Here is an 18696-nt window from a genome sequence, read left to right on the forward strand (position 1 = left end):
GGGCCACACCCAGCAATGCTCAGGGGTTACTCCTGGCTCTACATAGAGGAATTATTCCTGGTGGTGCTCAAGGCACCGTATGCGATGCCAGCAATTAAACCTGGGTTGGCTGTTTGCAAAGCAAACTCCATACCTACCGTAGGTTTTTCTGGCCCCTGGAAATATTGACTGAGGTATGGTATAGAAGTTGACTAGGATTGTTCCAATTAAGTGCCATGAACTGAGTGACTTAAACAATAGACACATATTGCTTCCTGGTTAAGGAGGAAGAATTCAAAGTTTAAAGTGATGTGTGGGCAGGGTTGGTCCTTCGGAGATTGTGAGTAAAACACTGGTCCATGATTCTTCCCTAGTTTCTGGGTGAAGATTTGCTGGAACTCTTAGGGGTTCTGTTTTTAAAAAGAATACCACTCTTACCTCCACATCAGTCTACAAGGGGTAATGTTCCATTTGGCTTTCTTTGGACCACACCTGACAATGCTCAGGAGTCACTCTCTGTGCAATGCTGGGAAAGCTGTGGTAGGACGCGAACTCGGCCCTCTGCATGCCATGCATATGCACCAGCTCTTTGAACCATCTCCCTGGCCCTTTACCTGGTGTCCTTACTGGGTATGGTCTGTACCCAAATGTTCTCCTGTTACAGGTTCAGAAACCTGACTTTATCTAAATTTTCAGATGTGCGTCAGCCCTATTTCAAACCAATGTACTGAGGTATTGCAAGTTAGGATAGCAACAACAATCCACAGCTATCTTTCTTCTGACAAATGTGAGATTTCTTTTCTTTTGTGTGTGTGTGTGTGGGGGGGTGGTAACACCCAGCTATGCCCAGGGGTTAGTTACTCCTGGCTCTGCACTCAGGAATTACTCCTGACAGTGCTCGGGGGACCATATGGGATGCTGGGGACTGAACCCAGGTTGGCCATGTGCAAGGCATACACCCTACCTGATGTACTATTGCTCTGGCCCCCAAGATTCCTTTACAATGCCTGTCCTTTAGAAGATTTTGTTTTGGTTTTTTATGGGGTTTGTTTTTTTAGTTTTAGGGCCACACCCAGTGGTGCTCAGGGATTACTTCTGGATCTGTACTCAGGGATCACTCATGGCAGAGCTCGGGGTACCATAGGTGTTGCTGAGGTTCAAACCCAGATTGTCCAGGTACAAGGTAAATCCCCAATAACTATACTATCTCTCGAGCCCCACAATGCTATTTTAAAAATGGTTCACTGGGTGTGGTCTTTCCTTCACACCAGCTCCCTTGAAATATTTAAGGACATTAACAGTAGGGATCTGGACTCCACTTTCTGTTCTTTCTTTATGGTACCTATTTTTTCCCTTTTATTTCAAAGCTCAAGAAATTGTTGGATGGAACTTGACCAAAGCTTTTATTAATTGATTTATCTTCAGTTTGGGGCTGCATTCAGCAATGTTTAGGGGCCACTGCTGGGTCTGTGTTCAGGGGCCATTCCTGGGGATACCTGGGGGCCACATGTGGTGCCCAAATTCAAACCAGTGTCATGGTGACAGTTTCATGCTAGGCCAAGTGCCTTAATCTGTGTTCTATCTCTTCAACCTGACCAAAGATTTTTAAATAGAACTAACTCTGATTATTTTATGCCCTCACTCCCAGCTACAAAACAGAGAATTGTGTGACAGAACAAATCAGCATATTTTATTTTTTCTTGTAACCAAATTTAAGCATATTTATATTTTCTTGTAACCAAAATATTTTTCAAAGAACAGCATTACAAGTAGTAATATTGAAATCAGTGAAAACAATACATACAATATTTTCTTATATAATAATTTCTCAGAAATGTGTTTTCAGGAAATTGAAGATTATCTGAAAGCAATTAGTGTTGGACATATAATATTGAGCTATTTTCTTGCTCCATAAGAGAGCTCTAATGTGATGGATCAAGTATATTGTTCTATTTTTAATTGAAAATAAGTACATATCAGTCATAGAATTCTAGCTATCATCTTATTCACTGAAAATTTTTACATAAGGTAAAAATTGCTAGTATTCTTTCAGTTATCGCAATTATATTTTTAAGGTATATTTTAAGGCATCATGGTTTGAATATGCTGCTCTTTCCAATGCGCTTTCTAAAGTCTCCTTTTAAATCTCCTCTTTAAAATGGTTATGTTTATGCTGTAGGGTTTTATTTGCCAGTGTCGGTTGTCTCCAGCCACTCTGTATTAATGATAGTTGTATGATGAATGGGGCATGAACAGGCAGTGGACGTATGAATCACCAGCTATGCAGGAGCTCAGACTCTTTGATGCATGAGAGACCATCAATTACCCAGCCCTCAAGAAGGGCAAAAGGTAAACACATCAGATGGCAACGAATAACAAAATCTTTATAGCTTTGTTGACCATTGAGGTGTTTAATTAGCTTTGTTTTGACTGTGCTAGGCTTTCTCTCTTCTCAAGGTAGAGCAAACGACTTGCTTGTTAGAAACCCTTGGAAGGGTAGGTCTTTATTGCTGCTGCATCTGTAGTGGAGTCTGTGTTCAAACTGTCCAGGCCCTGTGCCCACTGACTCTTCACTTCTTTGTTGTCCTGTGAACTGCTAAGCAAAGCGGATGACATTGCCGGTACCCAGATTCATGAGCCATGCGCTTCAAATGCTGCCTTAAAAGTCTTTTCTAAAGCCTGATGGTTTTCTGCCTATAACCCACAAGACATTGAGCTCATAAAATATCAGCTGGTAATTATAGGTAGTTAAATAAGATACATTTCATTAGAATCATTGCTAAATCAAAGTCACATACGGTACAAATTTAAGCCTGTTCCCATCACCATCTCCTCAGACAGTCTTCCCAGTTCAGGGGGGCAGAGCTTCACTCCTTGTGTTGCAAAGGTGAGAGGGAAATCTGGGAGTTGTCTGAGTAGTTCTCAGAGTAGTTCTCTGAGGTCAGTATTCTTCTTTAAATGGGTATTCAGGATGATCTTGCCACCTGCCAAAACAAGTCCCCCGAAGAAAAAAGTTTGCCACACAGGATATACAACTGTCTTGCATCCCCTGACCTCTTCCTCCCCACCCTGTTTCTCATCCATTCTCCTCCCCTGCTTCCCTGGAGTCAGCACCTTTTTCTGAAGCCATGGCCAGTGCAAGGCAGGAGGCTCAGCACAGGAGGCTCTGAGGGCAATGCCTCCTCTGTCTGCTCAACGCTCCCACCCACTTGGCACAGGCTGCCTTCCAATGCAGTGGACCACAGGTTCTCTTCAAAGCTCTACTGTCAATTGGCATGACTCCTGGTCAGAGCCTTTAATGTCCCCTTTCACTAGCCCCCTGTAAAGGGAAAGCTTGGATTCTAAAAACGTAAATCTGCAAAAGTAAGTTTCCATCATAATGTCGATGATGAATCTGTATCTTAAATAACAATGGCAACACAGTCTATCAATAGACTAGTGTGTGTGTGTGTGTGTGTGTGTGTGTGTGTGTGTGTGTGTGTGTGTATGCCTGCCTGTCAGGAAACCTATCATTCTGTTCTTGGTAGACACTACAAACTTTATAATAAAATACACCTTTTTATTTTTTTTAAAAAAAGAAGGTTCTTAAATGTCAATTGAATAAAATCTGTGAAAGAAGTATGGCCCAGCATCCCTAAATAATACTTTTTTTTTTAAGTTGACGACTTCAGTGCTTCTCCTTGATGCTCATTGTTGTTATTTACTGGCATAATGAGCTATTTTTCTAGTGTTGCTAGAATTAGGTATTGAATATGTCAAACATTAAACCAAATAATCTCACCAGCTGTCTATAAAACAATCAGTGGATTGTGGAACCACTCTCTCTTACTATGTTTTCTTAATTTAATTATATTCAATAGAAATTTATCTTCAAGAGCTATAGATTTTTGCTTCAACTAATACAATCCAGAAGTTCCGAATATGACAAGCAGGCATTGGTTTAATACTGTACTTTGTGAAGAGACTGTACAGTGTGGGGGGCAATTGCTTGTACATGGCCAACTAGTTCCGTCTCTCACACCCCAAATGATACTTGAACTGCTGGGAGTAAGCCCTGAGCACTGCCAGGTGTTGCGCAAATGCCAAAAGAAAATTTTTAAATTCTAAAAATAAAACTCTACTTTCTTGATTCCTTACCCTGTGCTATTTCTACTATACTCATATATCTCTCCTGCATCTCAGTTTAGTTTTGTGGATATACTGATATAATCATTGCATTGTTTTATTTTTTAGGAAAACATTAAATATGTTGTTTGAATATTCTTGGACCCCTGTTGCATTAACAGATGTCACTATAAATTTATGCTTCTTAAGGTGATTAAGCTACCATGCCTTAACCCCAGTGATAGAAAGTCAGTGCCAGAAATCTTTTAAATTGGGGTTGGAGCAATAGCACAGCAGTTAGGGTGTTTGCCTTGCACACGGCCAACCCGGGTTCCATTCCCAGCATCCCATATAGGTACCACCAGGGGTAATTCCTGAGTGCAGAGCCAGGAGTAACCCTTTTGCATCGCCAGGTGTGACCCCAAAAGGGGGGGAAAAAGCCGGATATTCCTACAGTGGATCTGTTTCCCCAGATTTCTTTAATACTAAGAACATCCTGTCCAGCACTCTTTACCCTATTGCTCTCTATGAAATGAGTTCAGGCTCATAAGGGTCTTGTTGATTGACACTTGGCAGTCCAAATTCTAGGTAGTACTGATGACAGATTCCCCAGACTCACATGAGCAGTTCCACAAAGCGGACATTTTTGTCCAATGCTTCAATTCTCTTCATGTCTTCTTCACTGAGCGAAAAGTCAAAGATCTGGAAAACCAGAATAAAAGAATAAAAGGCAGACTTTTTCTTTTCTCTCTCTCTCTCTCTTTTTTTTTTTTTTTTTTTTTTTTTTTTGCTTTTTGGGTAGCGCCCCGCAATGCAAAGGGGTTATTTCTGGCTTTGCACTCAGGAATTACTCCTGACAGTTGGTGCTCAGGGGACCTGGGTCAGCCGCGTGCGAGGCAAACGCCCTACCCTCTGAGCTATTGCTCCAGCCCTCGAAGGCAAACATTCTTTTAGGGAGAGAAAGCTTTAGTTTAGGACCAGGAGTGGGTCAACAGCAGGAGATCTTCAGGGATTCATGAGCCTCTGGGAAATATTTGGGAGCAGAGGAGCTAGAACTGGAGGTGAGGAGAGAAGTGTTCCACTCCAACATGGAGCTGAACATTCTGTTTTGCTTGATGTCTTAATAATTGTCCCTTGGGGACAAACCATAAGAATTTCCAAATGCTGCAGTCAGAGAGCTAGTTCAATGGGCTGGATTTATATTTTGTTTGCAGGAAGCGCAAGTTATACCCAAAGCACTGTATGTTCCCCAAGCATCCCCTGAGCACAGAGCCTGTAGTATACTTTGAGCCCTATTTGGTATGAACCCCCCCCCCACCCGCCCACACACACACACACACACACACACACACACACACACACACAATGTTTTTAAATGCTCTAGGACAATATATGCTCAGGACATCTAAGCATGGAGAATTCTTTCTGGAGAAGTTGCTGAACTTGAGCTTTTGATTCTGGACCTTAATTAAATATATATATATATACATATATATATATTTAAAGGACTGGGAATGTGGTTCAAGTGGTAGAGCAACAAATACATTCCTTGCACATGTAAGGCACTGAGTTTGATTCCCAGCACTGCATACCTACACCTTGGTGGTGCCCCTGAGCACCATTACTGCTGGGTGTGACTCCAAAAATGTTTTTAAAATAATAAATATTGGGCTGGTGTGGGTACAGCGGGTAGGTCATTTGCCCTGCATGCGGCCAAACCCGGGTTCGATTCCCAGCATCCCATATGGTCCCCTGAGCACCTCAATAGTAATTCCTGCATGCAAAGCCAGGAGTAACCCCTGTGCATCACTAGATGTGACCCAAAAAGCACAAATAATAATAATAATTTTTATTATTGTTATTTATGATATAAATTTGCTTGTGTCCTTTTTCCCTCTTTCTTTCCCTTTTTGTTGATGTCACAAAGACCAGGAATCACTTATGGGACATTAATATACATTATTTTTTTGCTCACTGGCTTGTATTCCATTTCAGTGCTGGTATATGCCAGTTTGTGTGGTGGAGACCTCACTCTGGGAGAACAAAGAGCTGCCTGTACTTTAGTTTTCACAGGGCAGCACCAAGGATCAAATTTATGGATGAACTTTTCACCACTGGGCTATCCCCAGGCATTATAAAAGCATATTTTTAGATATATTGATATACTAAAGTATGCGAGGGGGAGGGTCACAACTGACTGTGCTCAGGGCTTATGCCTAACTCTGTGTTCAGGGATTATTCCTGGCTAGGCTCAAGTACCAGAGCTGGTGCTGGAGATCAAACCTAGGTTGGTTGCATACAAGGCAGCCAACTTCACTTGCTATATTATCTCTCTCGCCTCCTAATTTCCATTTTTTAAATTTTCGTCTTTTAATTCTTTCATTTCATCGATTTGCTCGAGCGGGCCCAGTAACGTCTCCATTGGAGACTTTGTTGTTACTGTGTTTGGCATATCGAATACGTCACAGGGAGCTTGCCAGGCTCTGCCGTGCGGGCGAGATACTCTCGGTAGCTTGCCGGGCTCTCTGAGAGGGGCGGAGGAATCGAACTCGGGTCGGCCACGTTGGCTGCGTGCAAGGCAGCACAGCATGTAGGGCGTTCGCCTTACAAGCGGCCAACATGGCCGACCCGAGTTCGATTCCTCTGCCCCTCTCAGAGAGCCCGGCAAGCTACCGAGAGTATTCGATATGCCAAACACAGTAACAACAATGTCTCCAATGGAGACGTTACTGGGCCCGCTCGAGCAAATCCACGATCAACAGGAGGGCCTTTACCTTTACCTTTACCTTAATTCTTTCATTATTTTAATGTCTCTTTTCACCCTTTTAAATTTTAATTACATTTTCACTATTTTACTTTTTTATTTACTTATGTGCTTGATACTCTTCTTTTATTATTAATCACTTAATCACTTAATCCCCGTTATTCATCGATTTATTCGAGCGGGTGCCAGTAACGTCTCCATTCATCCCGGTTGCATGCTAGCGTAGCCCAATGGTATCTGTTCGTTTTAGGAACATGTAGAGCCTCAAACCGATCATTTAGGGTCTTGACGAAGAAGTCTGACCATCTTATAGGTGGGTGTCCACGTGATCTTTTGATGTCTCGTGGAATCCAATCAGTAATGGCTCTAGTCCAGCGGTTGTCTGTAAACCTCATTACATGTCCAGCCCATCTGATTTTTGATGTCTTGGCAAATGAGACAGTGTCCCTGATTCTTGAGCGTTGACGAAGATCAGAACTCCGGATTCTATCTCTCATTTGAGTGAATCGTGATATTCCAAGCATAGTTCTTTCAATTCCTCTTTGAGAGACCCGAATAGTGTTCTCATCCTGTTTTCGTAGGGTCCAGGTCTCTGAGGCATATGTTAATGCAGGAAGAATAGTGGAATCAAAGAGATGTGCTCGTAGCTGGAGGTTCTTTGTCCTTTTAGTTATTTCTTCAATGCTCTTGAAGGCATTCCAAGCCGCTCTCTTCCTCCTGCGTAACTCAGGTGCCAGGTCATTCATCATGTTGATTTCTCGACCTAAGTATATATAACTGTTGCATTCGGAGATGGTGGTTCCGTTGAGAGCGAATGGAGCGTCAGGAACAAGGCTGTTTCTCATAAACATTGTCTTCGTAAGATTCAGCTGTAGTCCGACCTTTCCACACTCACGGTCAAAGTCCGCAAGCATTTGTGCCGCTTGGCTGATGTTTGGTGTTATTAGAACGATGTCATCAGCAAAGCGGAGGTGGTGTAGTTGCCGACCATCTATCTTCACTCCCATGTTTTCCCATTCTAGTCATCGCATGATGTTCTCGAGGGTGGCACTGAAGAGTTTTGGTGAAATGGTATCACCCTGCCGAACCCCTCTCTTGATATGGATGATTACTTCTTTTATTATTGTCCTTTATAAATATTTAAAAAAAGAAATCCCACAAGAATCTTCTTTAATAGATATAGCAAGAGTATGATTTTAAAAAAAAAGAATCAGAAGGATTAAGAATCTATTTTAGATAAACCACAACACCCAAAAGGAGAGAGTGAACAAAAGGGAATGCCCTGCCACAGAGGCAGGGTGGGATGGGAGGGGATGGGGGGGTGGGAGGGATACTGGGACCTGTGGTGGTGGAGGATGGGTGCTGGTGGAGGGATGGGTACTTGATCATTGTATAACTGAAACCCAAGCACAAAAATTTGTAAAAGAAAAAAAAAGAAATGAACACATAAAAAAAAGAATCTATTTTAGATAATTCCCCTAAAATTATTATTTTTATGATGACTTTACAAAAACTTTTGTCAAATACAAGATGTCATATTGTATAATGAGGTAATCTTTTAAAGAGAATTTTAAAAATTCAATACTATTTTAGTTTATTCTAAGATTTTTGTACCCTTGTGCGACTTAAATTTTATTGTGTACAAAATAAGTAAACTCACTTTTATAATTATAGAACTTGTGTGTCTGTGTGTGTGTGTGTGTGTGTGTGTGTTTTGACTTTAGGCCATATCCAACAGTGCCAACTGGTTCCGGCTTGATGCATGGGGTCACTTCCCTGATACCATATAGTGTTCAGGGTGCTATATGGCATCAGGAATTGAACCTGGGCCTTCTATGTATGAGCAATATGTCCCACCCTGGACCCAGAACTCAATTTTAAGATAAATTTCCAGATTCCCCCTTTCTCCATTATTTCTCAGCAATGTTTTACTTTACTTTATGTAGACTGCGTGCCAGAGATCTTTTTTTTGACACACATTATTCTAAGTAATTGAGATTCATATTATGAATGAGCTCTTGACATTCCTCCCCAAACCTCCTTCTCTTCAAATAAATGTTTCAAGAACTCTTAACTATATTAAGTGCTACTGAAAGCCTTAGCAGTGAGAAAATGGAAAATGAATTACTGGATCTAGCAATGTGAAGGTCATCCTGACCTTGAAAAGTCTCATGTTGGTAGAATCACAGGGCAAACGCTTGGTTTTAGTAGAGGAAAGAGATTGAGAATCAATAACAATAAACCTCACTTGGAAAGAATTTGCTGATATCAGAAAAAAGCTGCATTAGTTGAAGGGAACATATATTCTAAGTGGATTTTACTTTTAGAATTGGAGGTTGTTCCGTATTTGGCTGTCATAGGCAGTATGCAGTAAAGAACAATTGATAATGCCAAAGGGAGAAAGGGAGATGTTTGAGATTATGGAAGAGTTGTTAAGTAATTGTCATGACAATTTTCAAGGAATAGCTATGAGAATTGTGGGCTGAAATACATAGGACAAGATTACTGAAGGAGAAAGTCAAGGTCAGGCCAGGTATTACTTTATGGATTACATGGATTACACATACATAACTGTGGATACTGAATTCACTGAAGAAGAGTGTTGGAGGGATTGAAAGTGAGTCAAGAAAGAAAAATCTTCAGGGAATCAGGGTCAGCAGATCATAACAAGTGTGGATGGTGATGGTATAATTTGACATGTTCCTTTGTGTTTCAAACTTTAAAAAAGTGTACATCTTTTATTATTTTTTTACTTTAAACTTTATTTGCATTCATTTCAGGCACATCATATTTTCTGTTTAACGGTGAGTGCCACACCCAGAACTGCTGAGGGGAGGGTGCTACTCTCCACTCAGTGCTCAGGGCATTGCTCCCAGTCAAGCTAGGATCAGCAGAATGCAAGTGAAGTGCCTCAACTCTTGTGCTATCTCTCCAACCTGGTTTTAATTTTTTGATGAACACATACATTAGCCGTGCAGTGGATCTTTTACTCTTTTAGGATGGTTGGTAAAAATGTCAACCACTTTTTTAGTATGAGGTCTTCTGGGAAGAGTTAAAATACTGTTAAAATAGCTGAAATAACTACGAAGCAATCTCTCCCCTTGATGCTAACAACAGCATATCATTTTCCATCTATGAATTTGCCTCCCCTACTTAGTAAGCTATTTGTCACATGAGCTCACCCCCACCAGCACAAAAGTAGGAATGCAGCCAGGACACTAATCAAGGTATTTTACTCACCAGCTCACTGAACAGAGTGATTAATATGGGAGTAGCTAATGACACACAAAAGGATAATCAGAGATTGATCGAGATCTTGACAAAAGCCTTTATCTGTGATTCTCATTGAATCTGGGCAGTAACTTGGGCAGGAATTGGAGCTGTCAGGGACCTTTAGTGCCACCATGTGGAGACAGAGAGAGAGAGAGAGAGAGAGAGAGAGAGAGAATATCATGCCCAGTCAGCTCTGATCTATCAATGAACTCTCTGATTATGTGAGTCAATAAATGTCCTTTCTCTTTCTTTACTGATTTTCACTTATTTTCTGCCACACAATAGCCAATAAAGCTCTAAAGAGAAACTGAACTGTCTAATATGAATATCTGCCCCATGTCAGTTATTATATATATTTTTCACTATTATTTTTATTTATTATTATTATTATTATTATTATTATTGCTTTTTGGATCACACCCGGCGATGCACAGGGGTTACTCCTGACTCTGCACTCAGGAGTTACTCCTGGCAGTGCTCAGGGGACCATATGGGATGCTGGGAATCGAACCCAGGTAGGCCACGTGCAAGGCAAATGCCCTCCCGCTGTGCTATCTCTCCAGCCCCCACTATCATTTTTAAATAGCACCGTCATTGTAGCACTGTGATCCCGTTGTTCATTGATTTGCTTGAGCGGGCACCAGTAACATCTCTATTGTGAGACGTGTTGTTACTGTTTTTGGCATAGCAAATATGCCACAGGGAGCTTGCCAGGCTCTGCTGTGCAGATGGGATACTCTCGGTAGCTTTCCAGGCTCTCCGAGAGGGGTGGAGGAATCGATCCCGGGTCAACCACATGCAAGGCAAATGCCCTACCTGTTGTGCTATCACTCCAGCCCATTTTTAAATATATTTTATTGTATACTTTGTTCTATAAGATCCTATTAAGGATCATTTCAAGTTTTTTTTTTAATGACAGTCTAATAAAAATCTATGTGTGCATGTCTGTGTAAATATATTTACAGGGAAAAACTTTTGTGTCAATGGATATAAGCATTCGAGTTTTGATGGATATGGAAAAATGATACCTTCCTCCTATAAATCTTATATTATTTAATGTTTCTAATAGCCATATGTATATATATATGGGAAAATCCCTAATTTCCCACATAGCTTTAACATTCTGATTATTTTCCTATCTAGGTGATTGATACTATCTCACTCTATTGCTTTTAAGTTGAGGTATGATTTACAGTAGTATTAATATAAATATGTTGCCCTCCAAAACTCACGGCTGCTTCTCCAGGAAGGGAGCATAAAATGAGGCCCCCATAACCATGCCACTGGACTCTGCGCCAGGCTGTTTTAACTGGGGGGGGGGGGGGCAGAGTGGGGCAGGTGAGAACCTTCCCTGCCCTGAGGGACCCAGCCCCAGCAGCTGACCTCCACTACCCAACTGCTGTGATGCTCCAGGCTGCTTTCCACATGCTCAGGCTGAGCCTCACATTTGAGTGAACATATTCCTGGACTGACACATCATATGATGCTCCCTACTCATTTTCCATAATTACCACATCATAGTGGATGGGGTTCAGACAGTAGGCAACAAATCATAAAGGGAATATATATACATATATATATTCCTCTTGGAGAGCCTGCCAAGCTACTGAGAGTATCCCACCCACACGGCAGAGACTGGCAAGCTACCTGTGGCATATTCGATATGCCAAAAACAGTAACAATAACAGGTCTCATTCCCCTGACCCTGAAAGGGTCTCCAATATGGTAGCATTGGAAAAAATAAGTAAGGAGAGGCTGCTAAAATCTCAGGGCTGGGATGAATGGAGACGTTACTGGTTCTCACTCGAGTAAATCGATGAACAATGGGATGACAGTGATACAGTGATGTTATTCACTCAAAGCTATTGCCCCACACCTGTCTCCAGAGCACTGACATCCCTCCATTACTATCCCAGGTTCCCTTTCACAGCCCATTTCACCACTGTCTCCCACCCCACTTGGACTTTGCAGACTTGGTTCTGTAGGAAGCATTTCAGAATTGTTTTCAGTGGCCATTGTTTCTTTATACACCACATATGAATGAAATTGTGGTGTTTATCTTTCTTCTTCTCACTCACTTTGATCCCCTCCAGTTTCATCCACATTACAGCAAACTGCATTCTTTCACCTTTTCGTCTAGCTGAGTAGTTCGTATATAAATCATGACTTTCCCCCCTCCTCCCAATCACCTATTTTTGGACACTTGGCTTGTTATCAGATTTCAGCTATTGTTAAACAGCACTACAATGAACATAGGTTCACACATTATATCTTTTTGAATCAAGGTGTTGTGCTCTTGTAGTAGATACCAAGTGTGGAATCATTGAGTTAAATGGAAGACGTTCTATTTTTAACTTTTGAAAAAGTCTCAATACTTTTTTCCATTCCCACTCACTAATAGTGAATGAGTGTTCTTATTTCACCACATCCCTACCAAAACTTACAAGCGGCCAACATGGCCAACCCGAGTTCGATTCCTCCGCCCCTCTCGGAGAGCCCGGCAAGCTACCGAGAGTATTCGATACGCCAGACACAGTAACAACAAAGTCTCCAATGGAGATGTTACTGGGCCCGCTCGAGCAAATCGACGATCAACGGGAGGGCCTTTACCTTTACCTTTTACCTACCAAAACTGGTTATTTTGAGGATTATTTTGTAGTTTATTTTTTCTAACTTTATTTTAAAAGTTTACAAAGTTATTCATAACACAGTTGTTTTGTGCATTTAATGTTCCAACACCAATTCCATTGCCAGTGTGAATTCTTTCCACCATTGTCCCCCAAGCCTGTCCCCTTACCAGGAACAATATAGTTTATTTTATGCTGTGTGTTACAAAAAAAACGGTAAATGGAATTATCAAAAAATAGTTCAGTAAAAGAATATTTGTGAAAATTTTTATAGCTCACAATGGTGTTACTGAAATCATCTGAGGATTAACTGAGCTGTTTGCTGCTAGCTGAGCCTTCTGTGTCATTGTTTAAGGTTGTTGAATTTAATGGACTCCTATACTACTTTCCCATGTAATTTGCTATGCTCCTACTGGGCTCTCAGTATTGTGGAATTTGAAGGTGTCACAGGGTTGCATATGCGACCACACACTCCAGAAACCATAGAACTGGGATGATTCTTTGACTTGGACTCTTTCTCTTTTTTTTTTTCTTTTTAGGTCACACCCAGCGATGCATGGGGGATAATCCTGACTCTGCACTCAGGAATTACTCCTGGTGGTGCTCGGGGGACCATATGGGATGCTGGGGAACCCAGGTCTGCTGCGCACAAGGCAAACACCCTACCCACTGTGCTTTTGCTCCAGCCCCACATCTGGACTCTCTTGAAGTTAGTTTTGAAGCTGGGCCTTTTATATGCTGGAGGCTATGGGATGTGGGTGTGGCTACTGGGGCTTTGGCAGGGCTGGAACTTGACTGGCCCTCCTTCTAAGAAGACCCCAAATTTGTCATGCTCAAGACTGATGGACCTGGGAGTATTATTGGCTTGATATCTTTTCTGAGATTGTTCCTATATCTGGAATTTTCAAAACTGTCCACTCTTACTGGTGTGAGAGCATATCACATTATCATTTTGATTTTCAAGTTACCTAATGATCAGTGATAATGATCACCTTTTCATACCATTTGGCCATTTGTATGTTTTCTTTGAAAAAGTGTCTATTCAGCGATTCTTCCTGTGGTTTTTTTTTAATGGGGTTGTTTGTTTTTGTTGTTGAGTTCTGTGAATGCTCTATATATAACTTGGAAATTAGTCCTCTGTCAGATGCATAGTAAGTGAATCGCTTTGCCCATTCAGTGAGTTGTCTTTTTATTTCAGTCATCATTTCTTTCACACTGGAGAAATTTTTAGTTTGATGTAGTCCTGTTTGCTTATTGCTTCTGTTTTCTTGCAATGGAGTCATTACTGAAGACACCTCTGAAATTGAGATGGTGGAGACTTCTACCTAAGGATTTATGGATTGGTTATGGTTTGGGTCTAATATCAAAGACTGTGTATGGTGTGAAATAGGAGAGCACATTTTTTATTTTCAGCATGCGGCTAATCAGTTTTCCCAGCACCGTTTGTTGAAGAGATTTTACTTCATGCACCTTGCTCCTTTGTTATATGTGAACTGTCCATACATCTGAGGGTTTATCTGTGCTCTCAATTATATTTTATTGGTCTGAGAGATTGCCTTTATTTTGGTACCATAAAGACAAAATGTCTATATCTTTATGGTATAATTTAAAATCAGGGGACTTAATTCCTCCAATCTTCCTTTTTCTCTTTTGTTTTGGCTATTTGGGGAGTTTTATTGCTTCATGAAAATTTTATCTGTACTTGTTCTATGTTCCTAAAAATTGTCATGGTAGTTTTGATGGGGGATTGCTTTGAATCTGCATGATGTTTTCATAGGATTGACATTTAAAGTATGTAATTCTTACAGTTCTTCCTCTTTGAAGGTTCTAGTAAACCCGTGTGGACCTGGGCTATTTTTGTGTGTGGAAACACTTTTGATTACTGTTTAAATGTCCATGCTAGAAATTGGTCTGTTTGGGTGGTCTAGCTCACTCTAATTCAATGTTGGGAAATAATATGATTTCAAAATTGTATGTATTTTTCTAGATTTTCCAGTAATAAGTTGTTTATGGTATTATTATATAATCTTTGTACTACTGTGGCATCTGTTGTCAATTCTCTCTTTTATTTATGATTGAATTTATGGGTCAAAATTTTCTTTTTTTTTCTTCATGAATTTAGCTAGGGCTGGAGTGATAGCACAGCAGTAGGGCATTTGCCTTGCACGCAGCCAACAGGGCCGACCCGAGTTCGATTCCTCCGCCCCTCTCGGAGAGCCTGGCAAGCTACCGAGAGTATCTCGCCCGCACGGCAGAGCCCAGCAAGCTACCCCTGATGTGTTCGATATGCCAAACACAGTAACAACAAAAAGTCTCCAATGGAGACGTTACTGGGCCCGCTGGAGCAAATCAATGAACAACGGGTGGACAGGACAGACAGAATTTCGCTAAAAGTTTTTTAGATCTTGTTTACTCTGTTTAAAGATCTGCTCTTAACTGGGTGGAGAAGGCAGCTAGAATAGAAAGGGGATCACTAAATCAATGATAGTTGGAGAAATCGTTTGGGATGGGAGATGTGTGCTGAAAGTAGATAAATGACCAAACGTGATAGCCTCTCAGTATCTATATTGTATCCATAGTGCCCCAAAGTAGAGAGAGAGTATGGGGGCAATTGTCTGCCATGGAGGCAGGGAGAGGGTTGGAAAGGGGGGTTATACTGGAGACATTGGTGGTGGAGAATGTGCACTGGTGGAGGGATGGGTGTTCAATCATCGTATGACTGAAACTCAAACATGAAAGTTTTGTAACTGTATCTCACAGTGATCCAATAAAATAAATAAATAAATAAATAAATATATAAAATAAAGGTCTGCTCTTGGATTCATTGATCTTGTTTTGTTTGGTTTTGATTTCATGCCATTTATTTCTTCTATTTTGCATTACTTCCTTCTTTTTTCTTACTTTGGACTTTATTTATTGCTGTATTTTCAGTTTCTTAAGACTTAAGGTTAGTTTATTTATTTGAGTCTTTTTCCTGTTATCTGATAGCACTTGCATTATTATAAACTTCTGTCACAAGATTTTTTTTTGTCCTGTATGTTCTGGTAACTAATGTCTTCATTTTCCTTTGTTTCAAAAATTTTAAAGATTTCCACATTGATTTCCTTCTTTTTTTTTTTTTTTTTTTTTTTTTTTGCTTTTTTGGGTCACACCCGGCGATGCCCAGGGGTTACTCCTGGCTTTGCACTCAGGAATCACTCCTGGCGGTGCTCGGGGAACCATATGGGATGCTGGGAATCGAACCTGGGTCAGCCACGTGCAAGGCCCTACCCGCTGTGCTATCGCTCCAGCCCCTTGATTTCCTTTTTGACCCTATTGGTTGTTCAGTAATATGTTGTATAGTTTCTAAGTGAGTCTTTCCCAACTCACCTACTTGTGCCTTCTAACTTCATGATTTTTCAGATTGCTATTTTTGTATCACAGACTGTGGTACATCCTATGTGCACTAGAGAAGAGTACATATTTATTTGGGGGTGAGGGGAATCCTTATTATACATATACTAATTCCAGCTCTATCATTTCTCCTTTTAAGGTCAATGAATCCTGGTTAATTTTTTTTAAATCTGGTTGATATGTCCACTAGTTGTTGTTGTTGCTGCTGCTGCTGCTGCTTCTTCTTCTTCTTCTTCTTCTTCTTCTTCTTCTTCTTCTTCTTCTTCTTCTTCTTCTTCTTCTTCTTCTTCTTCTTCTTCTTCTTCTTCTTGCTCCTCCTCCTCCTCCTCCTCCTCCTCCTCCTCTTCTTCTTCTTCTTCTTCTTCTTCTTTTTCTTTCTTCTTCTTTTTTTGCTTTTTGGGTCACACTCAGAGATGCTCAGGGGTTACTCTTGGCTCTGCACTCAGGAATCACTCCTCGTGGTGCTCAGGGGACCATATGGGATGCTGGGAATTGAACCTGGGTCAGCCGCGTACGAGGCAAATGCCCTATCTGGGATTGTGATCTGAATGTATGCGTAGTTTCAAAGAAATTCCTTTCTGAATTATTATCAATAAATGTTTATTTTGTATTCTTTTTCATTATAACTATTTACCTGGGATCACATAGCAATTTCTTGGGTAGGGACTGGAATCATAGTACAGGAGGTAAGTCACCTGGCTTGCTAAGAAGCTAAAGCAGCTGCAATCCTGGTTCAAATCCCAGCATCACATATGGTCCCTGGAGCACTGCCTGGGGTGATTCTAGAGCACATATCCAGGAAGGGCTACTGAACATCATCAGGCATGTTCCCAAACTATCCCCCACCACCAATTTCTTGGTTCAAAGGTGTTGTAAGTGAAAAGATGTTTTTAAATAATAAAAACATTTAAGAAGTTCTTCTCTATCAAGTAGTAAGGGGTGTGTGTTGGGGGGGTGTTAAAATTCCTTTCTATTATGTTGATATTTTTCCTCAGATCTGTTAGAAATAGCTTTCTATATTTCAGTGGTCCTTTATTGGGGGTGCATATACATTTATGAGAATTTAGGTTTTTTTAATGTATAGCTCTCTTAATCATCATGCAATATCCACCTCTGTCCCTTTTTAAAATTTGAATTCTATTTTGCCTAAGTTCAGTTAATCCAGCATTTTAAAGGCTATTATTTGCCTGAAAGGTTGTTTTCCAGCTTTGTACTTGAGCCTGTGTTTATTTATTTTTTATTTTTATTTTATTTTGGCTTTTTGGGTCACATCTGGCAATGCACAGGGCTTACTCCTTGCTTTGCACTCAGGAATTACTCCTGGTAGTGCTCGGGGGGACCATATGGAGTGCTGAGAACTGAACCTGGATTGGCCGTGTGCAAGACAAATGCCTTACCCACTGTACTATCACTCCCAAGCCTGTGTTTATTATAGCAACTCATCTATGTCTTTTGTAAGCATTGAAGGTTGGATTCGGTTTATTTCATTTTTTCCATCTGACTACTCTTGAGCCTTTTGATTCTGGAGTCCAGGTCATGGATATTAAGCAACATTATCAAAATGAAGAAATGTATGGCTATCTTTTCCTACAGTCTGGGTGTCTGTGAGGTTTTTCTCTGCTTCTGTGACAATCTTCCCCTATAGCTCCCTTTTATGTAGTGGTCAGATTCCAATGGCCTCTTTTCAGTTGTATCCTAAAAGTATACATGCTTGAAATTATCATGTCACTTTACTTCTGAAGTTCTAAGCCTGTATATCCTCATGTTCAAAGCAGCCTCAAACCCTTTGTAAAAGATTCTCTTATTCCTCTCCTCTTTCCCCATTTTTATACACTTAGTATTTACTGTTCCCAAGAAGGTTTCTATGCTTCTTAAGGAGACCCTAGTGCATTTTGCAGAGCTTGACTAGCCATCATAAAGCTGTTCACTGTTGTTTGTCTGTAAGGGTTCATATCTCTCTTCTGGATTTTAATAATAAGCTAGTAGGAGAAACTCTGGTACATCTACACAATGGAGTACTATGTAGCTCTTAGAAAAGATGAAGTCATGAAATTTACATACAAGTGGTTCAATATGGAAAGTATCATGCTAAGCGAAATGAGTCAGAAAGATAGGGATAGACATAGAAAAATTGCATTCATCTGGGGGATATAAAGCAACAAAATATGAGATCAATACCTAAGAATAGCTGAGATCAACACCAGGAGGATTACTCCATAACTTAGAGGCCAGATGGATATTCTAGGGGAAAGGGCAGTTCAGATAGAGAAGGGAACACCAAATGAAAGGTGTTTGGAGGATCCTCCCAGGAGGGGAAATGCATGTTGAAAGTAGACTATGGACTGAACATGATTGCCACTCAATGCCTCTTTTGCAGACCACAACACCCAAAAGGAGAGAGAGAACAAAGGGGAATGCCCTGCCACAGAGGCAGGGTGGGAGGGGGGGTGGGGGGAAATGGGCACTGGTGGAGGGATGGGTATTTGATCATTGTATGACCGAAACTCAGGCACAAAGATTTGTAAATCTACAACTGTACCTCATGGTGCTTCACTA

General features: G+C 40.8%; 1 protein-coding gene across 1 annotated transcript in view; it reads right to left on the reverse strand.

Moving 5' to 3' along the window:
• Positions 1 to 1651: 1651 nt before the first annotated feature.
• Positions 1652 to 18696, reverse strand: part of AKR1D1 (aldo-keto reductase family 1 member D1) — a 74935-nt gene continuing 57890 nt past the window's right edge. The window contains exons 8-9 of the mRNA XM_056123995.1: positions 4703 to 4785; positions 1652 to 2963 (exon numbers count right to left, since the gene is read on the reverse strand). Coding sequence (XP_055979970.1) covers positions 2921 to 2963; positions 4703 to 4785 — 126 coding nt within the window. The 3' untranslated portion in view covers positions 1652 to 2920. The remainder of the gene's footprint in view (positions 2964 to 4702; positions 4786 to 18696) is intronic.

The sequence above is a fragment of the Sorex fumeus genome, unplaced genomic scaffold (genome assembly GCF_029834395.1).
Source record: "Sorex fumeus unplaced genomic scaffold, SorFum_2.1 ptg000048l, whole genome shotgun sequence".
NCBI classification, from domain to species: Eukaryota; Metazoa; Chordata; class Mammalia; order Eulipotyphla; family Soricidae; genus Sorex; species Sorex fumeus.